Source organism: Manduca sexta, chromosome 22 (assembly GCF_014839805.1).
Source record: "Manduca sexta isolate Smith_Timp_Sample1 chromosome 22, JHU_Msex_v1.0, whole genome shotgun sequence".
Taxonomy (NCBI): Eukaryota; Metazoa; Arthropoda; class Insecta; order Lepidoptera; family Sphingidae; genus Manduca; species Manduca sexta.
Window position 1 is genome coordinate 11,144,128 of NC_051136.1, and position 23,984 is coordinate 11,168,111.

Genomic DNA, 23,984 nt, shown 5'->3' on the forward strand with positions numbered 1-23,984 from the left:
TTATTTACTAAGTCGATTATAATAAACCTTGAATAATAAAACAGTGACTGCTGAGATCATATTTTAATGTTTGCAATTATACAAATAAAATCGTATAATTCTAACCTTCCTTTGGATGAGGCCGAGGTAACAGCCGTCTCTGTCTAAGATGTAGTTTATGTCCAATCCATTTCCTAATGTGGGTAGAGTTCTTATCTCGAACAAATCGCAATTTGGCACCTGCAAACATTTTTCTTATTATATAAAAGTGCAACGAAATAAAATATAAATGAATATATAGATACTAGTGCCTCAAAGTAATCTTGATTTTAGAACTTTAGAAAACAACGGCCAGCGCACCGCTTGTCACAAAGAATAAAGTTATGGACGCTCTCTTTTCCGGAGACTTTTTGACAAGCGATTGGCTTGCACCTCTTGAGCCCTGTACCCAGGTGGCACACATCCCTGGCACCCCCGGGGAAAGATGGCCCTGGTTTTACTTATAGGTATTTTCCGTTGTTTTGAAAATGATCACTTACATAGATATCAGGGCTATCCTTGTCGGGATCTCGCGGTACGGACTCATTGACGGGCATCTCTGGGATAGGTCTTGCTTTAGTGGTTCCCGGTCGTGACTTGGTTTCTCCATGCTCAGTGTGTTTTTTTAACACCGCGTCCTCGTGAGACCTTGTTCTGTTCGGTAGACATAGCTTTTAACAAGACTTTTATTACGAGTGATTATAACGATTAGATTGCCTAGATAATCGATATTAAATTATATCGGTATGTATCGATTTATCGATATTGAGTGCTTTATACTGATTGATTTTAGTTATTGTAAGCATAATAGGGTCACGTTTGACAGCTGACATCGACTTTTGATTCTGTTAACACGTCTACATCGAAATAAAACTATTTTTCGGATTATATCGCGGTTTTTCGCGGAAACGGGACGGACTATGAAAGCTACAGTCTTTGAAGCGTTGGGAGAAAAACAACATTATATAAAAAAAAGTATACACGTCTACCTTTTGGTGCTCGGAGGTGATGCAGAAGGTAGGCGCTTTGGTGATTCCTCGCTTGTCAGATCATCTGGGTGCTCCTCTTTATCGACCTCTGATTGTGTGGTGTCCAATGTGGCTGTGGAGTCTGTCACTGCAGTGTCTGGGCCGTGTTTATGTGGGCTCTGTCAGTTTAAATAAAACTATACTAGGTAATTACTATGAGGTCCAAATACATATCTAGTGTACCTTCCATTTATTTACTACACTAGATACACCAAAGTTCTTAGTTCTTACACAGATACTTAAATATATAAAAACTTACGACATGGCGATCTCTGTGTTTCTTCTTGAGTAGTGCGTGGCGCTCTCTCGCTAGTCTATTCGCCTCGGCCACGGCCCGCGTCACCTGCGCTTGATTCTCCGCTTCCAAAGCCGAGTGGGTTTCGTACAACACCAATTGGATCTGCGAAGGGATATTAATTGCATAATAAATTTGATCACATAAAAATATATATTCCTCTTTCTCCCATTCCAACTTCCAAAATATAACTATTATTAGAATATTGTATAAGTTTTGTTCCAACTTCGTAAATCTTACATCGTATATTATACAAAAATATACAGATATTTTACACATAAAACCTAAAGATATTTTTGGATAATACTTTTAACGTACCTGAGGTTTAGACAAAAGCGTTTTTAAAGTCTTCTTTTGTTCTTCCAATATAGACTGCACTCGTGCCCTGCCATCAGAATCTATATCTGATTCAGTAAGGATCTGTTGAAAGATTTTTAATTGAATAAAAAACCGTTATTTTCTCAGTATTAATTCTCCATTCGGTATATCATTTTGCTAAGCTCAATTCACAGTTGCCATGCCATAATATAAGTTGCCAGTTCCAAACACTAGAGAAGCACAATTGTCAAAGGAATCGTCTTTCTTTTGATTGCTTTCAACTAAAATAGTAATATCTAATACCTCAAGCATAGCCAGATCCCCACCACGGCCGCAGACCAAGTCGATAGGATCGGTAACTGCAGAGTACGAATTCGGTGGAGTAGCCAAGGCTGCGACCACACCATCCAACGCGTTCACCACTAAGGGCGTGTCGCAATGCACTGGGTCGCTCAGTACACACACTGGGGCCCCAGACTGTGGTGCTTCGGATGCTTCTATACCGAGTTCGCGTAATGCCAGGACGTAGCTTGCAACTCTAGAAAGCAATTGTTAATGTCTTGCAATTTTGTATTATAAAACTACTTTCGGGGCAGTTTTACAACAAATTTATTGTTAAATATTGATCAAATAGTGCTTATGCTACTTCTACGACCATAGTCACGCGTCATCCATATTTTACAATCGCGCCATTTAAATAAATTGCTAACGTATGCGATGGTGGTAAGTACGAAAGCAAGTATCATGGAAATTCAGTTAGACTATGTTTACTAACCAGCAACACTGACTCTACCAGCTATCTGATGCACCAATAAATTCAAACTTTTTTTCTATATGAAGACGAGTTTGCTTTATTTATTTATTTATTCAGGACCATCTACAGAGATTACAATATAAAAACACATATAGCTTCACATATACAAATACACTATTACAATTGCATCTCCTATAACAGATGGACACAACATGACCAAAGTTTATACTTAGTCTGGCCATAAATACTGTTACACTTAATTATAAAAAAATATTACATTTGAATTTCGAATCTGTCATTTTTATACGATTGTTCATTGTGTTTTCTCATTTTGGCGCCAATACATTGTAAAATATTTTGCGATATTAAAATGGTGTGGGGTGATAAAGAGAACCGAATCGCTGTGATAGCATTACACAAAGTAGGTATGGAGCCAAATGCAATTTTTAAAACTCTCCATACACTTGGTATTAGTAAAATGTTTGTGTACCGGGCTATTAATAGGTACAATGAGACCTCCTCTGTTTGTGACAGAAAAGATCTGGCCGTCCACGTAGTGTTCGTACGAAAAAGGTGGTCAAAGCAGTAAGGGAAAGAATTCGAAGAAATCCTGTCCGAAAGCAAAAGATTTTATCTCGGGAAATGAAGATAGCACCTAGAACCATGTCGCGTATTTTAAAAGATGACTTAGGACTTGCAGCCTATAAGAGACGCACTGGCCATTTCTTAACTGATAATTTAAAGAAGAATAGGGTGGTAAAATCGAAACAACTACTGAAGCGGTACGCAAAGGGAGGTCACAGAAAAATTTTGTTTACGGATGAGAAAATTTTTACAATTGAGCAACATTTTAACAAACAAAATGACCGTATTTATGCTCAAAGCTCTAAGGAAGCTTCCCAATTAGTCGACAGAGTGCAACGTGGACATTATCCGACTTCAGTGATGGTTTGGTGGGGTGTTAGCTATGAAGGAGTGACTGAGCCATATTTTTGTGAAAAAGGTATCAAAACATCGGCACAAGTGTATCAAGATACCATTCTTGAGAAGGTAGTTAAGCCCCTTAACATCACCATGTTCAATAACCAAGTATGGTCCTTCCAGCAAGACTCGGCGCCGGGTCATAAAGCTCGGTCCACGCAGTCTTGGTTGGAATCGAACGTTTCGGACTTCATCAGAGCTGAAGACTGGCCGTCGTCTAGTCCCGATCTTAATCCGCTGGATTATGATTTGTGGTCAGTTTTAGAGAGTACAGCTTGCTCTAAACGCCATGATAATTTGGAGTCCCTAAAACAATCTATACGATTGGCAGTGAAGAATTTTCCCATGGAAAGAGTGCGTGCTTCTATTGATAACTGGCCTCATCGTTTAAAGGACTGTATTGCAGCCAATGGAGACCACTTCGAATAAGCTTTTTATATTTTTAATTGTTTTATATTTATGTATTAAACTGACACACTGTAAAAGTAATAAATGTTATTTGCAGTTAACAATTTTCTTTTTTCTTTATTACAATATTTATGGCAAGACTAGGTATATATTATGGAACTAGGTGTCTAAGTGACAATACAACTTAAAGATACTAATACTAAAAAAACATGATTAACAACATCTAGAATTTAGAATACATATAACGAAGTAACAGACATTGACAGTGATGGAACATACTTAAACTAATAAATAAATCGGCCTATGTTTTATATTAGAAACTAATTAACACTAATATCGCTTCTTAAAATCGACCGTATGTTGATAAATATACGCACTTATCTCCGGCCCCGAATACCACGAGCTTTCCCAGTTCTGGTATGACCGGTGCAGCTGGCATGTTCGCCTTTACCACTGCGGCCAACTCCTTCAACTGCGCGGCCAGGTAGGCCGAGCAGCGTGGAGACGACGCGTGGGTCTGCGCCACCACACCCTGCAGGGCGTTGGCGCGTAGAGCTCTGCATAGAGTGGAAGCACCTTCGCAGAACTCACGCTCCTACGAAAGTGTTCAAAAATAGAGAAAACTGAGAGAGGTAATTTAATTTCTTATTGCCCTATTTTAGGTTTTCGTCGATGGGTATATCGACGCCAAAAGGAATAATTTATCAACAATTAAAACTCAACCTCATGGTTTTGCACGGGAAAATACAGCAAAGCGAAATACATAGGTATTATTGGCCCAATTGGGAAAGTGAGTTTAGTATACGTACGCCTACCAAGCGACTGATGCGTTACAATGACAATTACTGTCATTAATATTGTTTCGCCAACTCACCTGAAGTACGATGACACCATCCTTAACGAGATCAAGTTGCCCAACACTTATATTTTCCAGTGGACGGAGAGTGATGAATCTGTTTGAAATTAAACCTTAACTTTATAAAAATACAGTATCTTTATATTAAATGTTAGGATATACTATTCTATTACACTTATTTTCTTAGTTACTTGCCTCGGACAAACCCGATCGAACCTATATTCACCGGCACATAGCTGTTTAGAACTGCTATACGAATATCCCAACTCATTCAATCTCTTCACCAGCAGTGCAACTTTTCTGTAAATTGAATAGGGGTATTTGAATATATCCACAGAGATTATAACTATAGTACTTACAGCAACTTAAGGGGACCCAGTGCCGGATTTATATTTTTTATAAGTGTAGGCCACTTTATTTCCGCCGCCCCATGTAGGTAGGTTTATGTACGTATGTAGGTTTCTAAAATACTTAATAATTTTCCATTTGTTTGTATTATGGAAGGCATTAAAGTTAAATAAACGAATGATTAATTAAATCGAGAGCGTTGTCTGAAATCTGCCGCCCCTAAGACGGTGCCGCCCATAGGCCGCGGTCTATACGGCCTATTTACAAATCCAGGACTGAGGGAACCTAAAAAGGATTTACGAGGATGGTAGAGTTCACAATTAACTCTAGATTACTGAACAGATAAATTGACTAAATTGTAAATAATAAAAAAATATATTTCCGTAGAAGTTAGAATCTTTCGTTCTATAATAATATCTATTTATAGCAGCGACACATAAATAGACAAACAAACGATACGTGCTTAGCTTTGAACGTGTTCACCCAGCCGGTAACAGATTCTTTATTGACACACGCCGATATGCGTTCCTCACGCAAGTGCGGCGGCAGCAGGTCGGATAAACTGAAAGCAAATTCAATTTGTTTAGAAAATATTTATTGTTGCAACTGTATGGATTTACCACCCTGTACACAACTAAATAGAATTATTTTTTATTTCATAACATCGAATAAACCAATTCAGAAAAACAAGGAATATTTAAAACTTGAAGGTAGCTATGTCTTACGAGAAAGCTTTATTCTTGATTCTTATTCTCGATATAGCAGCGGCGAAGTGAACTCGTTGTTTCCAGATGGTGCCTTCAATATCTTTGAATATACTGCCCGCTTCTTCTAGCATTCGCATGGCTCTTTCCATTTCACCTCTGGGCCTAGCACCCCAGCGACGCCTAGCTAACTCCATCAAGAATAGCCATACCGTATGACGGTAATTTGAAAACTGTAAAAAAAAATGTCTACGTCAGGGTACCATCATACCTTCTGATAAGTCGCCTCTTTTTAATCGATACTCTTTTATCAAAGGTCGAATGAACCAATACGTAAGTTTATTTTATTTCGCCCGCACCGAACGGCTGGCCATAAATATAAGCTCATTTTCGTGAGCGTCTTGAACAGTCGAAAAAGAAATAGCTTGAGTCACGAGACGCCATAATGTGAGTTAGATGGGAGCACACAATAAACATCTTGTCGAACCTACCCTAACTGGTACTCATTACACAATAATGAGCTTCAAATATGCAGGCCTTGAGCAAACGTATAAAAATTGTTTATCAAACCACCGAGCAAGTTCAAGAACGAAGTAAAAAGTCTTAGAATGGACTATAAAGAAGGATTATAAATCTGATTTATGATTTGCCCGACGATCGGATAATATTAAGTAATAAAATAGGTACAAATCATTTTCCATAGATAAAAGTCTGTTGATTTTGACAAAACTCAGCCTTATCAAAGAGGGCTACAATTGCAATAATAACTTACCCGTGGAAAATAATTTAGGAATTCAATGTCTCCCATTGCTTGATCCAAAACAGATTTATCTGCAAAAATAATATACAAAATCACTTTTTATTTTATTTTTATACACATAATATAAGCTTACGTAATCATTATAGCTGTACTAACGGCTTTGGAAGTCGACGAAAATATAATAATTATAACTACCGAATAATTAGGTAAATATAAGTTTAGTTTTAGTAGGTACTACATAAATAGGTTTACTCTCAGATAGCCATACTGTTTTCTGTAAAACTAGGATATAATGTGCAACTTTATTATTTATTTATTTTTTTTACTTTCAATGAGAATCCCTTAAGCCGGAAAAAATAACTACTCAATCCACGCAAACTCACAAATTCCGCAAATAAAAGCATTTTCATCAATTATAATTTATAATCGAAGATACAACTGTAAAATGTTTTATTAAAATGCATTGTAACAAACCAACTAAGATTAAACAAAAAAATTGAGATAATAGCGAAACAGACCTAAAACATGCTCGCGGCGAGGAAACTAGTTTCAAACTTGGCACGCGAGTATTTATCGCGACATTATCGTCGGTATTATGTGATAAAGTTAAATAACGCTTTTAAACAACACTAAACTGGGGTTGCGGCGTTCGTGAGCGATGTCTAGTAATTTACAGCTGCCAAGTTTGCCGCTTTCATGACACTTCAGAGTTAAATGGCTTTTGTGAGGACGCTTACATACAATCCTTTTATATTATAACATTACTATGAACTAAGCGTATCTACTTTTTTAGACAGTTAAAACTATTGCATGAAACACGGACAATCTGCCTCGTAGTTTCTGTAGTTAGTGACAAGTTTAAAATAAACTATCGGTTAAACCTTTTACATTCCTATTATTACATTCGTACAATGAGTCGTATTTTTTAGGTAAAGTGAAAGAAATGTTGAAATAAAACTACTTATCGGATTTTTTCGCGATAATTTTTTTAAATTTTTATTCCCGACGTTTCGAAGACATGCAGTCTTTATAGTCACAGAGAAAAAAAAGAATATAAAATTTTAGAGCTTCTTTGTTAAATAAAGAAGACGCTGGTGATTTGTTGGTATTTGAAATGAGTAATATCAATCCATATCATTAAAATCCAAAGTTAGGCTGTAAACACACGGAATACGTGTGTTTACAGCCTAACTTTGGAATTTATATCATCTTTTAGTTTTTACGACCATTTCGACTGTTATTTATTTTAAAACTTTGCCGCCAATAAAATTTGTAGTTATGTAAAGTGGATAAAAATATTATGTAAAATATTTTACTATTCATATTATTTCAAATAATAGATTGTCTCGTATATACGACTGATATAATAATAAATATATTTGATAGAATAATGATGTTTGTATGAGGCTTACAGCGGAAAACATCGTAGATAAGCGAATAAACGCAGCGCATCTCTTGCTCGTCTATGAACATGACGGGCATGGGAGGCTTGCACAAGAGACGAGCTGCTTTTAACACCTGTAACAACAGTTATGGTTCATTATGGTTAGTTAAAAACATAATCTGCTAAGAGGTTCTGTTTCTAACAGCGAAAGTTTCGCATAGATTTAGTTTGGAGTATTTAAATTTCTTTCTTTTTTCTTGATATTTTTACCTTTCGTCTTTATTATTATTTCATAAGATACCTGCATTATGTAATAACACATAACATTATTGATTAAATTGTCAAAACTATAGCATGCTATCTATCTATTATCGTTCAAAAGAAAGAGCTCTATAAAAGTCGGTCATGCGGAGAGTTACCGAGATAGAGTGAATAACTGAAGTTATAATGGAACCCTTTACACATATAGTCGTAAAAAATCTAAGAAGACTAATTACTAAATTGCAAAACCGATCGAGTAGGTCATTACTCATTGTAGAGTCGAGAAAATGTGTAATAAAATCAAAGCCAAATTTTACAACATGAAAAAGTGTGTTGAGTCGACCGTCCATTCCAAATTAATATAAAGGCAGGAATTAAAAGTTAGTATACCTGTGCAATATCCCACGCAGGGCCGGGCGCAGTCTTGACTGCGACAGGCGGGGGCGCGTGGGGGTTCTTAATCGACATAACCAGGTTCCACGGGGCCCACTCCTCAGGTGGATCCTCCATGGCTTTTTGTGGCTTTTGACCATCTTCTCTGTACATACAGAAGAAAGAACTTAGTTGGAAGCCTTAGGTCATATTGTAGTGGATTTAATAACTGTAATTTAGAAGTTCACATAAAAATATGTGCGACTAATATAGTCGACTTATTGCCGTAAACATTAGGGATGAAATATTATCAGATGATGAGTAAAAGGTTTCATAATGTTTTTTTTACGTTATCTGATCATTTTAGAACCACTGACAAGTTTAATTCCTCTCTTCATTTTTTCCCAATCATTTAGCTTTCTTAATTAAGTACATTTACTACCTACCTCGTTTTCGTGAGGAATGTTACAATTAATTTCTATCTACTCAAATATTAAACTAAATTTGTCTTTTTATTTAGGACTTACGTGACGCGAGGCTGATGTTCAGCGAGGATCATAGCCTCCATAAATTATTTATCTCTGTAAGCCATTATTTCCACGACTCACAAAGGTTTTATGATATACCGGCTGTTCCCATTTTTACAATTATTTTCATACAATTTTATTACGTAGATGAATGTCAGCAATTTATTTTTGTGAAATAAATATAACAATCTAAATAAATATGTACTAAAAAGCTATTTAATTTTTAGGAATTTTAGTGGGATTTTTTTATTTGATTGATATTGCAACTTTTTGAAAATTGACAAGACTATTTTTTTCATTTTTTTTTCAGCCTGCTTAGGCTAGGTTTGATGTCAAAAAGGTCATAAGCATAAAGAAGTTAAGTAGTTTATGAGACCAAAAGTATGTATTTCCGTAGCATACACAAATAAAGACTTATTAGGGATAATAATATTTTTTCCTAATCTATGCGTTTAATAGCTAAGATTTTTATTCCAAAGGCATGCACTATGGACATGCATAAGCATACGAAATGGCATAAAATAGGCAGGTACCAGGAATGTTGGAAAAACACATTCCGACAACGTTTTGAATAACATTGAGATAGCACATGCAAACCGCGAGTTAACACGTTCTGTATGGACTCATTTCACGTTATGTAACCGTCTCGTAAAATTTAGTAGGTCCGTAGTTTTTTTTCCTTATACTATAAAAATAGGTATGTAAAAGAGAATGGCTAAACTAAATCATTCAATTTGGCGTACGTGCGATAGTGTTGTGAAATTATTTTTAGTGTTGTCTTAACACTATGAAGCCATTTATAAATACATAAAGTTTGGATGACTGTCGTGTATATCATGGATGGAACCAAATATGACTTACAAATATTTTTTTTTACTGTATGCTGTGACAGACTTCATATACATAAGCGGCGTTAGCCTAGTTGGGACTTGGGAGTGGAACGCACTGCCGAGACGAATGTTCGTAGGTTCAAAACCCACGAGCACGCACCTCTGCCTTTTCTATAAAATATTTGTGTATTAGTGAATTATCGCTTGCTTTAACAGCGAAGGACAATATCGTGAGGAAACCTGCATTCTTCCATAATTTCTCGCAGTTATCTGTTAGCATTTTGAGGGTATTTGTAGTCTGCCAACCAGCATCTAGCCAGTATGGTAGACTAGAAGACCAAATCCCTCTCAGTAGTAGAGGAAGCTCGTGCCCAGCAATGGGATAGTATATAATACAGGGCTAATATATTATTATTCATTATGCTGTGACACCTTAGAGTTTTGTGCTTTTAAGTCTATTATTATTGTTACATATTATTGGAGTTAGTTACAATGGAAGAACTACTGAATGACCCAATAATAGATAAATAATAACCATATTCTAACACAATACCATTCTATCGTTCACCCAATCATTTGTAATTGAAAGCAATTTCAAACGACCATGAATACCTCAAGTCAAATCAAAACTACAATCAAGTTAACAAGTTCTGTAGCACCCAACCCCGAAGCACAATGGGTTGGCGGAATCGTAATGAACAATGTGTTTTAATTGATTCCTAACAAATAGAGCAATAAATAATGTAATATGAATCATAAATAACAACTTAGAACGCTGTTTCAACCTCTATATTAATATAGCAAAGACGTTCACTTTATGTTTTTTGAATAAACTACAACCTTATAAAGTTTGGCGGTTTTTCCGGAAATTATTTTGAAAATTATTTGACTAATAAAAAGCAATACGTTACTTTTTATTCTCTTTTTATGAGCCTTTACACCTAAGCCGAATTAAAGAACTATCGTGTTTCCATATATTTCAATGCGTCTCAGCATAATATGCGCTAACCATAAAATGCTATTAATTTAGTTATTTCAGTATTCATTTACTAAAAGTTTTAGAAGAAACTTACCACTGAAGAATAACAATCTATAAAAACGAACTGATATACAAATCTCTTCTTCATAAAGCCTAAAATATTATTATTCCAAAACTTAACTTATAAAGCAAGGCGTAGGGACTGAAGGATCAAAAACGAGGAACCAGATAATTAGTGTTAATATCAGATTTCTACGTTTTTTTTAAGTATAGGGCACTCATTTTGTACCGCTCAGGTGCTTTTTTACGGGAGTAAAAAGATAATGGTCTTTACGTCAGACACAAAATGTCCAGCATTAAAATTTGCAGTAAGTTGGCTTTATTTGCGCTATCCCTACTTTGCAATATGCCACCCCCCAAGTCGCTGCCGCCACTAGTGCGCGACCTGTATGGCCTTTTGACCAATTCACCACTGTTTAGTGTCTTATCAGTTCATTATGTAGTATGAGTACGATCTATAATTCCACTTCACTTATAACAATATGGAAATCTAGTATAACCTGCTACATAATCATACCATACTCTTAGGATCTACTTTATTCCACGGGGATTTAAATACTATTACATTATTGTACTTAGGTACTTTTCACGTTCATAAATATTATTGCAATAAATAAGACTTTTCCTCTCACATCTCATAAAAGCAATTTGAAATGATACTTGCAAGTCTAAATCTTTCTGTAGCGCGACCAAGCTAAAGTACTGCGTGAGTCGCCATTCTCTATCACTGGGTAGAATAAGTTTTTCGGCCTCGCTCGTGTCTCCATACTGTCTCGCAGCTTCCTCCTGCAGAAGAAGTTGGGCCAACAACTTCGGGTACACTTGAAATATATTCCCATGACCACATTCACTAATAGCCACCCATAATGCGCTTGGGTCGTATTTCTCTGGCATCTTTATATAATGTGTAAGAAAGTTTTATTACAAAAAACGATCGACGACACGCATAATTTCGTCACACGGAAACACGATTGCGTTGAGTGCGGACCGCCTACTGAAACTCAAATGCTTCTGCGAAGTCGTACGACAGACTGATAGGAACCTGTTGCTTTGTAAAGGTTGATAAAATACCTCCTATGTTATGTTTATGTAATGAAGTCTGATTTAATAGTTATTAATTTTTTTTGCAATTTATGTATCACTTTAAGAAAAGGCTATCGGTACTATGTCGGTGTATAATATGTCCTATTACGTAAGTATATGTACCTACAAAATATGTTTATGGTCTGCTTATCTAAATTCTAAATAAACCTTCGATATATTGCACTGACTTTTAATTTCAGCCTCTTTAATTATTTTTAAAAAGAAATACATAAATTGTCACATAAATTAATCATTGATAAACGTTACACCATTTTATAAAAAAAATATTAAAACACATAAAAATGCAGTAAATTAAGATAAATATTACAAAATTCCTTGGTAACATGGACCAGCCTATGACCAAAGAAGAGAGTTACGCGGAGAGAAGGCTTCTGTTCAAGAATATCTGGGATACAGCGATGCACATTGATGAAAAAGATCCGGACATTATGTCTAAGCCCAAAGTTATCAAGTAGGTGTCTACTTTTGTATGCAGTATGAAAGAAAACTAGAGTTCATGAATTATATACCTAAATACCTTTATTATATTTACCTATATACCTCATGGTTGCAACTACACATTAAAGCCCATGAGGGTTTGCGAATTTTTCCCCTCCTCCTCTCCTATTACATTTTGTAGAGTTAGTAAGATCGCTGACCTGAATAATCTAGTCTCGTCTTTCTTACACGCCTTTACATTCCTTATAAGGCGGCAAAGCAACCCACGACTTCTTTGATATTATATATGTTTTTGTTGTTCGAATACTGCATTGTGTTATCTAAACTGGTACAAAATATATGGATATTATCTTGGGACAGAAATAAGTTTGTCAATCCATGTAATTTACCACTAGTGCCTATTATTCGCGATTCGAAGTTGGTAGAGCCAGCTCAGGCGTAAGTTGTGGTTTGTTTTTTCATATAAAATCAGACTATTGGAAATATTACCTATATAATTAACTTATGTTCGTTACTGCGTAGTGTTTAGCACGCATCAGTGCATTAATATTCCTACGAGTATGTTATGTCTAATGTTTGTGAGAGTGACATAATTTATTCATATATAGAACTCTACGACTAGCCGAAGTTGACCGCTGTCCCGCCGGGAAAAAGAAGAAGCAACGTATCAAGAATTTAAGAACAGTTTGTAACAAAATACTCGACTTCTGCGACCGGCAAGATGCTGATGACTTATTTTACGAGCAGGTTATAGTTTATTAAGTGTTTTAAAATAGTACATTGGTTCGCTACATTATATTACCAATTGCTAACAAAATGCGAATACCTATAGATAACCTATAGTTTGAGTATAAGTAAATGATTTTGATACGTTTAAAAATATTAGATAGGTGAGTAGTATAGGGTATTTACAGTATAAAATAATATTGTATCGTATTTGCCATATAAATAGCTTGAACTTATTTTTAAGATGGCAGCCGACGGCCAAGAACCTTTACCAATCAAGATTGAAGAAAAACCAAAAAAGCCGAAACATGTTAAAAATAAAGTCATAAGGGCTAAAAGCATGATTTCGCCGTTAGATACACAGCGTAGAAAAGGCGAATTGCTAGCGACTTCGGTGAATAAAACCTCTAGGAATACTTCTCCAATAAAAATCAAACGGACTACAATTGTGCGGAGGACTCAAGTAAAACGTGTAAAAACTAAACAAAGTCCAACGAGAGCTATTTTAGAAACGTCGACAGCTGCAAATTTGCTCCTTGATGCACAATCGTCTAATGCAAATCGTAGAGTTCTCAGAAAGAAAGTCAGTAGGCGAAAACGTCCATCGAATTCATTGATATCTCCAGGTATATTACAAGCATTTTCAACATAAATGCTCCGTGTTAAAAATCGTCGGAAGTTTAAATAGTTGTGAATTTTCAGGGTCTTCTGTGAAATATAATAACTTAGTCGCTCGTGTGTTAGGACGTACACTATGTAAACCTAAACAACCTCTACAATTACATAAAATAAATATATAATGTTACATAATACTTAACTTGAATTCAATAAAAAAAAATATAGAATCATGTTGGTTTCAATTTCCAAAAATGTATTACGTAGGTAAGGAGTACGATAACAGTCTTCTGAATAAGTTTAAACTTAGTTCAAAAGGAATCATTCTATTTTTTGTCTGTCCGTCTGTCTGTCATGAACGTTTTCCTTAGGCACGCGTAGAGTTTTCAATTTAAATTTATACCAAATACTCGGGCCTCTTCCTTGCTTTTGTCTTACACTGTAAGAAAATAAACTTGTTAGATCCGCATATTTTGCGATGTCACTAGGGAATGAGCATCTATAAGTATGGTTGGCAAGTTTGAACTTTAGCTTCTTATATATTTAGCTTCTTTACCTACAGGTTTATACGGAATCCTTGTATGTGACTCCCACTCAAACCTCTCCAGTTTGTTAGACCTAATATTACCTATAGGTTTTTATTAATTTTCTCCATAAGAGACAAATTCCCTTGAAAATTGGTCAAAAAATGAGGTATTTTGTTACCACAAACAATTTTTTTTTGTTTATTAGCTTACTAATTCATACATTTTTATTTATAGATACATAATAGTAAATACCTACCTAAGTATATACATACATAGGTGCAGTTTATTATTTGCTCTATGAATTATATACTTATACATATACCTTTATTATAATATTTACCTATATACTTACCTCATAGTTGCAACTATACATTATAGCCCATGAGGGCTTCTGAATTTTTCCCCTCCTCCTCTCTGTCTACCCTAGGTACCCCTAAATATTCTCTCCCAATTCTCCTCCGGGCCTAATGCAGTCGCCAAATCGGGGATTTCAATATCCCATTTGCAGGTTTCCCCCGGTGTAGATCTCAGCCAGATTTCCGAACTGAAAATATTTAAAAAGGAAATTGAAAAAATATAGGTAAATATTGCAACTATATTGTAACTTTTTGGAGGACTTATATCTTATTTTAATATCGACTAATAATTGCAAAACGTTTGGATTTTGATAAAAGCTGATAAGGACTTGGAATTTATTTACATTTCTATTCATATAAAAACAATGTGTCAATTGTTCTAAGAAAATGTAGGCCAATTCACAAGAAGATTTACTAATAATATCTGGTTTGCTTCCTCTTATACATCTCTTTTTTTTATTTTCCTTCTTTACATAGTATTTTAGTCGATTTTACTAATTTCCGATTCGGTTAGTTTACGTCACTATGAGTGTCATGTCACGAATATACGACCACATAGAATAGCAATATCTTAGATAATGGCATCTCTTTCTCTCTTGCTGGATATCTATGCAATCTGACAGTTCTACATCTGTCCAATCTTTCTGGTCGAGGATATTAACATGAGTTGTATAATCATTTGAATGATGCATACAATTGGCGTTGACCCATTAAAATAAAATAAAAATTCAACCGAGATTCCTCAAAAATTGTATTATGTAGCGTAAATTATACAAATAGAAATCTGTCGGCAAGTGTATTCCGGTGAGATAATGTTTAAATCGTTGCTCATTTGCTCTTTCATGGTGCAATAAATAGTGGAAGTTGTGTGTGATGTGTACTGTGTAGTGTACTTCGTAATGCAGTGCTAATGTTTTAATTCCCACGCTTTGTAAATGTTGTAGATACATGTTGAGGGAGTTTCGATAATGTCAGACTACGATCTGCAGTTCCAGGCCGATTTAGAAAAGGCACAGGCGTTGAGTATAGAAAGTCTAGCTTTGGAACAGTTTCGTAGGCAGAAACTTCTGTCTAGCACAGGTAATTATTGACGTAACTTTGTTTACTCCGTGCGATAAGTGATGCTCCAAGGTCTGCCAAACAAATCTCGGATATACGTAAAACAATATTAACCATTTTTTAATTATTTGCATTAATAATGCTAGCATCCTTGAATAAATGAGTTTACTTTGCGTTTTTAATGATTTATCGAAGTTTTGTATCACACATATACATATCTAACAAAGATAAGTATTTGATAGCTTTAAATACATCAGAAAAATAAACAAAAGGAAATATTATCATTATTATCTAAGACAATTAGTGCTATAAGAAAGAATTATACATTTAGGTTAGTTCATTTACATGTTGTAATAAGGGATGTACTTCTGCAGATAGTATACAAATAGACGGCTTAATGAGATGCATAAGAAATAATGCTCATGGATTTCAAATTCCAGCCCAAGTAAATTATTGGTCTGCAATTCAATCAGGCACAGATATTGGTATATGTAAATAATATCCAGTAGGGTTAAATGCTTACTATTGATATTTATAGTTTGAATAATAAATAAACATAGACAATAGGGATAATTTTAAACAGATTTTGTGGCAACAGTATAGTCCCATTCATTATTTTGTCTCTAGCTTGCTAACAGAAGTATGTAATGATTATTTACCTACAGTAAAGTTTTACCATTTCAATAATTTTGCCATAAGATTTATGATCAATTCCCGAGACTTGCCAAGTTCTTATGTTTAGATTAATGTGTTCATGTTATTGCTTGACAAACTATGTGAACCTATGATATGTTAATGTATGAGCTGCCTAGCTAAACAGAATTGGACTGTAATAACATTATTTTACATCAAAACATACCAGTTTATTATTAGTAAAATGAATAAGTCTGAATAACAATATTTCAAGTGAAAAATAAGGTTTTGCTTGTGATCCTGTCTGTGTGAAAGTAGTCCACAGAGATTTGTAGAAATTATATTTTTTTTAGGATAAGAAATCAATATCACTTGATCCCATAGTCTATCTATATGCTAACTTTGTCTTCTGTTGGTCCATTGTTATATGTTAGAAGAACAATCCAATGGCCTTTGTATACATATTTTATATTACATAATGTTATGATATATTTAAATCTATATTATTAATAAGGATATAATCTAGAAGGAAATAACAAAATTTGTTTATTGAATTTATATTAAAACAGCATAATATATGTAAACAGACAATTGATGATTGTGTATTATAGAGAAAATGTTTTAATTATTTTAAATGTAACATAAATTAGAAATAAAGTAATTATTTTAAACAGACATATTGATAAAAATAAATAACTATTATGGTATATTATTTCATGACATTTTTTCTAAGTAGCTTAATAAAGTTTTAACTTTATAAACTACATTTTGTAATTTTGATGTATATCTCATGTATATCTCATACTAAAGTGAGTTTCTTTATTAATCTTTTAATTATAATTATTGTTACAAATCTTTTATGACTATGAAATGTATGTTAAATAAGTATTTTAAATACTGTTACACCATACAGCTAACATATTGCTATATTTGAATCCATGTATGTTGAATAGGCTCTTTTTTATTTATGTATATAACTAGCGCCTAATAATAAATAATATCAGCCCTGTTTTACATACTGTCCCAATGCCGGGCACCAGCCTCCTCTACTATTGAGAGGGGGTTACAATGTCCACCTACACTACTGGACTAAGGCTTTAATTAAATGTAGGTGGATATTGTAACTTTGACTTTTCATATGGCTGTAAAGTTGTAAAATGTTGGGAGAAAATTATTGTATCAAAAACGCAATAAAATCCAAAAAAGTTTCATTTAGTTGTCTAACATTTGTGTAATCATAAGAAATCATTAGGCACACTATATTAAATTAGCTAATAATGGTTGGAATTTTTATGGGTTAATTATATTAATAGAATAATGTAATTAACAAACAAGTCCTCCATAATAATAGTGTTAATAATCATTATTATAAACAGTCATATGTGGTTTAGGGAATGCTATTGTATGTCATAAACTCCATACTTTAATCTTTGGACACACACAAATAAAAGCGGCCATACAGTATCAAGAAATATAATTATTGGTATATTCATTTTAAATATTATATAAGATCACATCACGCTTCTGCCACTGGAGCTCTTATAATTTTGGTAGGATGTCTTACAAGTCATATGGAATTACTTGGATGACAACTCAGACTTTGTGGGAGTGTGTTCATTAATGTTTAAAATTAATACTGAAAAAAAAAAAAATCCATCTTAATTGGTTGACAATACCTGCATTAAAGTTAGTTTTTAAAGAGCTGACCTGCAGATACGTACATACATACAAACATTGCAAGTTAAATAACCTAGCAAAATATTTCAAGTTCTGGTGGGCTTTTTGTTACAAATTATAAATATTAAAATTATTCCTGAACATTTAAGTAATATACGTAATACTGGATGTGACAGGGGTCATCCATTTATAATAACAAGCTTTACCACAAATCATAACTCATGTTTTGTTATAGTAAGTGTGTGGTACAAATGAGTAGCATTAATTTGAAAACTCCCATGCAATTGATACTTGTGACTCAGTGCTTTATTGGTACAATTGAACCTGTGAAAACATTAAATTAATGTGCATCATTTCTCTCATAAGCTTTTATACAGTTTGTCAATCTCAAAGGAAGTGTAAGGTCAGTGACCTGAATAACAAATGGGCCATTGATTAGGGTAATCATGATAATTTGTTGCGTTTTACATACATTAAACATAGTGATAAATAAAAATACAAGCTATTGTTATTGTATGAATTATGATCTCACAATTGTTAAAAATATTTTTTATTACATGTATCAAGTTGAATATGTATTATACTGGCCATTGAAATCTATATATATAAAAATCAATTGCTGTTCGTTAGTCTCGCTAAAACTCGAGAACGGCTGAACGGATTTATCTTATCTTGGTCTTGAATTATTCGTGGAGGTCTAGGGAAGATTTAAAAGGTGAGAAAAATTCGAATAATTGCCGGGAAAATCCTCAAAACAGCATTTTTCTATTTCCCATACAAACGTTTTCTAAATAAAATGGAGAGTCAATTTGTAATTTATTACCGCTGCATAAAGTTCAAATTCGCGTGCGCGTTGGAGGATCTAATATCGCGTTCTGAAACTCAACAAAAGTGAAAGTGAATCGCGAACGCGACAAAATTGCATAGTCTCAAAATACATAGTACATAAATAGTGGTCGGCTTCGAGAAACTCAATTTTAGCTAACTTCAGTTGTTAATATAATATATAACTCAAAGGTGACTGACAGTGATATATCAAGGAACAGCCCAAACCATTGGACGGATCGGGCTAAGACTTTACATGCATAAAGCTACTATGACGTAGGCATCCCCTAAGAATGGATTTTGATAAATTCTACCCTTAAGGGGATAAAATAGGGGATGAAAGTTTGTATAAATGTTCTTAGATTTTCGACTGATTGAACTGAAATTATAGATTGGGGATAAAATTAGTTTGAACCTATAAGTACCGGGAAAATATGTAGCAAGACTTTTATCAAACAGTGGAATTTTATCCTGGAAAACACCTTCACGCGGGCGAAGCCGCGAGCAAAAGCTAGTACTTGATAAAATACTACTGTTATCAATACAACCACTTCCAATAAAATGACGCGCGACTTGATCGATGAAAAATTAGAACGTAATTTAGAAACATAAACGTATTATCTAGTGAGCTCGTATTTTGATATAACAAACCGTCGTTTGCGACGTTTTATTATTTCTTATGCAATTTTAAGACAGTATTCGCAATAAAACAGTGAAATTGTGATACTATACAGTTTGTAACAATTTCTCCTTATCAGATATAATAATATAATCAAATAAAAACACAGTAGAGGAGCCACGATTGGTCAACGTTTATCGTATTGATATGATGCAGATAATATTCGGGACATCGCGACTGTCAGTAGCCGGCGTCGCGAGGAGGAAGGCCCTCCGCCCGCGTTGCCGCCTCCGCCACGGAAACCGCCGCGAGGACGAGCCTCCGCGTCAGAGACTCCCAGGTAACGCGCGTCGCTTTTCACAAATTGTTATGGGACTGTTTTATAAGTGTCATGCATGCCTTTGATATGAATGATTACATTGTACCTTTTTATTTGTAAGTCGTGTTGTAAAAAAATATTAATGTAATTTATACTGTTGGTTTGCTAAATAAAATAAAATAATGTTAGAGCTCGGCCGGGTTCAAGCCTTCAAGCAACATTATGCAAGCACTGTTGTGTTTAAGTTTGAAGGAAATTGTGGCCGGTGTATTTACTTGCTATAATGAGGCTTAATATTTGACGTCTCAGGGTGACAGATCATAATGCCACGCACTTTTGTATTTCAAGGTCGGGCTTGTGTTTTTACTGTTTGTGGAGTGGCCGGGGGGGGGGGGGGGAGGGGGTTGTCGTTAACTTTCACCGTCAGAGGAATTTAAACTTTTATGTGTTGATCTATAAAAGTGTAATATAAATAATTAAATTAGGCCAGGGCCCCCTACCTTCGGTCCGCCCCTGGTGAAATCTGTCCAATCGGTTGCAAAATACATCCGTCAACCTCCCACAAGCGTGTACGTCGATTCGGTTTGTTTGTTTGCCTACAATTAGTTCCTGGATTTGTTTGATAAATTTTGTCAAGCAAAATACAGTTGAAGCACAACATTACATTCGTATATTTTGAAGTTCCGATGACTAATTTTGTCAGATCAAATGCTACGTGCAGTATACTCATTTAGTGTTCCCTAGGACGTCTACTTCAAGGAAATGAATTCAGAATTTTTTATATTGCAATGTAGCGTCTCCAAAGAATTTTAATAATGGCTATATTTCCTGTGCTTTGAATGGCAATAATCGCAAGGGCGGAAGAGATTTTAAATGCAAATACTAATACTTCGTATGTAGCATGTAAACAATATCTTATATGAGTATGTTGTTTTTCTACTTTTTTTACAAATCAATTATAAACCGCGCGGATCGCTCACCTGGCGGCAAATTCCATGTCTGCCTTTAAAAGGTAGATTCCATATACCAATTACAAAGTAATGCTAGTATTTACTTACTATCCTCGTCACTCAGTCATATGACGAATGATCTACCGTCCGGAACCTCGGATTAGTTAAGCCTCTAAATATTGTGTATACCTGTAAGTGATATGCATATCAGCCAATTATAACACGCGATGTTTTTAGATTTAAGGATATGTACGCTGTTGGTGTACTTTATTAAACAAATTAATAAATTAATAAGCCCCCACTGATCATTTCCATCAAAACCGGAGACCACAAATGGTAGGCTGCTGTTTCGAAGCAAAGCAGGTATATAAGCCAGTATTCATCGCATAGTATTTCGAATCGAAATTCCTGCAATAACCGACGCCCTGTCTTTGGTACTCTCAATATAAATACATGCTTATTGGTATTATTTCATATGTATAATTAATATTTAAATATAATATCAATGGAGTTAGAGAACATGTAATGGCTAGCGCAGTATTAAGCGTCCACCTTTAAATTGGATAGACATTCGGATAGGTAGCAGAAAATCGCTAGATGTGGGCCGCTTCTGACAGGCTAGTATGGAGATTTTCTAGTAGGTGTGATAACCTGTGGCCGGTGATGATGATGATCATGATGAAATGTAATGTAAGTTGGAAAAAAACCTATTATATACATTAGAACACACTGTCCCCCTTATTCATAGATATTTTTTAGACATAGGGCCGTTGTGATTGGCTAATATTGGGATAGAACAATATTAGCCAATCACAACGGCCCTATGGCTACGCACTGCCATGCCGTCAGCACTGAGAAAGAGACTTGTTGTCACAGCTTTGCTCCGTCCTTAGATAAAAAACGTTTATGAATAAGGGGTTGTATGTATAGTTACTCTTTTATGGTTTTGTATGTTGGTATTGGCGACTGTCTATCTTGGACATCTAATAAAAACGTGTTTTACGAAAAAAGCTGTACTTATTAAATAATTACATGCAAAATATAACAACAACCAATCAATATCAAAATGATTTAAATTATATGGACTGATGACATTGATTTCTGTAGACAGTGGTAAAATTAAACAAAATAATAAATCATCGTGGTTACTGATTAGGTGTGAGTCGTCATTAATCATTATCTGCAACAAAGTATGTATTTATTATGTCGCGCACTGCTTGTGGTGATATGGAGATACGTATTTGTGCTGCACCATCTTACACCTTGACAAACTTTATGATTATTATTACATTTCTTTTTTATTGCCTTGAATGACGAAACGAGCTCGCCATTCGCCTGATGAAAAGCGATACGACCGCCCATAAACAGTAGAAACACTATCCAACACCTTAATAAAGTATTTGGTATAGCAACAAAACTTTTATCACACATTCTGAGATTGTACAAACTTTTGTCTCAGCGTGAAAAATTGATCCGCGACTGTTACAGCCAGGCCAAATTGTCCCTCAATACCCAGTATTACAGGTAATTTGTTTTTTTCAGGTCTCCTGGGACGAGTCCCACCCGGGGCGAGAGCAGCGATCTAATATCGTTCGCGAGCCCGACCAGCAAGTCAGCGCCCAAAGATCCACATGCTTCCCTTAAGGAATACATTAACAAGTACGATACGATTATTATATTGACCAAGTCCATTTGCGTTAAGAAAATAGTCCTTATTGTCAGTTACCCTAGCGACGCCTGTCTAATAATATTGTATAAAGATATGTTCTAGATAGAATATGTATGCCACCTTATTGGTTGTAGGCTGTGGGCCATAGTTATGTAGACGGACAATAAATCACTATTTTCTTAAGGCGTATGATCTATAGCTTCAGATCACGGCTTTGCCTTAGTGAATAGAAATCTTATTGTACACTTTTCTGGGATAAAAGTCACCTAGATTAATCATATAAGAAATTCAATATAAATAATCCTTTTTTAACGTTAATTGCTAAGTATCAATAGTGCTAACAAACAAATAAATATCTTTATAAATTTTCGTATTCATTTTATCAGTAGGTATTTATATGTATTTATTTTAAGCTATAGTACTTACTATACATTATGTTGTTTATTTTATCAGCTATTTAGTTTGTATTGGTATTGTTTAAGGAAAATAAATATTTTTTCGTATATTCATATTTTATGTGGTTTTCTATAAATTATTAGAGTTAATGTCACGTTTATGTTAAAGGAGATGTCGCTTCATATGACTTCAAATAATTCGCTGATAACGTTCCGATAACTGTTTGATAAATAAAACTATGCTTGTTAAATTTGATAAAAATATTATGTGCGATGACAATCATTTTAATGAAAATTGAAACATTTTTTCTAGTTAAGTTATGCACGAAGATTGTATATAATCCAAAATAATATTAAATGTTTACACTGTTTTGATGAGATGTATTATTTTCAATACCCATGTAATATGGCTAAAATATATTAATATTACTTTCAGGTTAGGGCAGCAGACCGAAGAGCTAACAATAGCGACGCCAGACCAAGCACCAATCATGAATAACCAGAACTACGGACAGAGGCCGGGCTACCCGCCCGCCTACGCGCCCCAATACAGCTACAACTACAACCAACCGTATCCAATGGCGCCGTATCCGCCCGCCGGCCCGTACGGCATGCCCGCGCCGATGCCTAACTACTCCTATTATGCACCACCCACCCCTGTACCTCAGGAAGCCCCGCCTACATACGTCCACGTCAACCCGGCAATGTATAACACCCTGCCGTACAACCAGACACGGATGGCCTCGCCCTCCACCTACGGATACAACCCACCCCCCTACAACTATAACACTACGAACATGATATCGAGGCCCACGAGGCCGGTGAGCCTGTTCCCACAGACAGGTCAGATGCACACTTACCCACCGCAAGCGAACGCCCCTCAGAATAATGTCAATAATAATAATGCGCATGCGCACGTATCGCAAACAACGGTCAAGACGGAACCATCGCGTGACAGCGTCGAGAGCAACAGTTCAAGGAAATCTTCAGAAGTCAGCATTGCTGTGAGTATCTTTTAAAAGATATAAAAAAAAATCTTGGCAAATAAATAAATAAAACCAGTTTCAATAAAAAAGCGATTTTTTATGTTTATTTCTTTGTCCTGTTGTCTATAATTTATAAGCAAGAGAAAACTGGAATATAAATAAATTATAACATTTTTAGATGCTTCGTTTTCCGAACAAGTTTT

The 23,984-nt window shown here is 35.0% G+C and overlaps 3 protein-coding genes across 7 annotated transcripts in view; 2 read left to right on the forward strand and 1 right to left on the reverse strand.

Moving 5' to 3' along the window:
- LOC115442158 overlaps positions 1-12,059 on the reverse strand; it is a 14,341-nt gene extending 2,282 nt beyond the window's left edge. Inside the window, exons 1-15 of one of the 4 annotated variants that reach the window (XM_037441243.1) lie at positions 11,548-12,059; positions 8,506-8,653; positions 7,883-7,988; positions 6,483-6,541; positions 5,732-5,943; positions 5,470-5,568; positions 4,854-4,958; positions 4,677-4,755; positions 4,180-4,397; positions 1,963-2,197; positions 1,660-1,761; positions 1,306-1,446; positions 1,008-1,165; positions 519-672; positions 106-219 (exon numbers count right to left, since the gene is read on the reverse strand). In XM_037441243.1, coding sequence (XP_037297140.1) covers positions 106-219; positions 519-672; positions 1,008-1,165; positions 1,306-1,446; positions 1,660-1,761; positions 1,963-2,197; positions 4,180-4,397; positions 4,677-4,755; positions 4,854-4,958; positions 5,470-5,568; positions 5,732-5,943; positions 6,483-6,541; positions 7,883-7,988; positions 8,506-8,653; positions 11,548-11,777 — 2,160 coding nt within the window. In that variant the 5' untranslated portion in view covers positions 11,778-12,059. Of the gene's footprint in view, positions 1-105; positions 220-518; positions 673-1,007; positions 1,166-1,305; positions 1,447-1,659; positions 1,762-1,962; positions 2,198-4,179; positions 4,398-4,676; positions 4,756-4,853; positions 4,959-5,469; positions 5,569-5,731; positions 5,944-6,482; positions 6,542-7,882; positions 7,989-8,505; positions 8,717-9,014; positions 9,199-11,547 lie in introns of those variants that run through there. The other 3 variants (XM_037441244.1, XM_037441245.1, XM_037441246.1) reach the window with 3 other exon arrangements.
- Positions 12,060-12,164: 105 nt separating this feature from the next.
- Positions 12,165-13,997, forward strand: LOC115442146. The gene is made up of 4 exons (XM_030167123.1): positions 12,165-12,438; positions 13,034-13,172; positions 13,396-13,777; positions 13,854-13,997. The coding sequence occupies exons 1-4, from the start codon at positions 12,311-12,313 to the stop codon at positions 13,949-13,951; spliced, it is 747 nt and encodes a 248-aa protein (XP_030022983.1). The 5' UTR covers positions 12,165-12,310; the 3' UTR covers positions 13,952-13,997.
- A 1,294-nt stretch (positions 13,998-15,291) lies between these two features.
- The window catches only part of LOC115442166 (phosphatidylinositol 4-phosphate 3-kinase C2 domain-containing subunit alpha), a 32,597-nt gene continuing 23,904 nt past the window's right edge, over positions 15,292-23,984 (forward strand). For both annotated transcript variants that reach the window (XM_030167154.2, XM_030167155.2), the window contains exons 1-5: positions 15,292-15,453; positions 15,594-15,729; positions 19,679-19,802; positions 22,274-22,390; positions 23,232-23,799. In XM_030167154.2, coding sequence (XP_030023014.1) covers positions 15,618-15,729; positions 19,679-19,802; positions 22,274-22,390; positions 23,232-23,799 — 921 coding nt within the window. In that variant the 5' untranslated portion in view covers positions 15,292-15,453; positions 15,594-15,617. The remainder of the gene's footprint in view (positions 15,454-15,593; positions 15,730-19,678; positions 19,803-22,273; positions 22,391-23,231; positions 23,800-23,984) is intronic.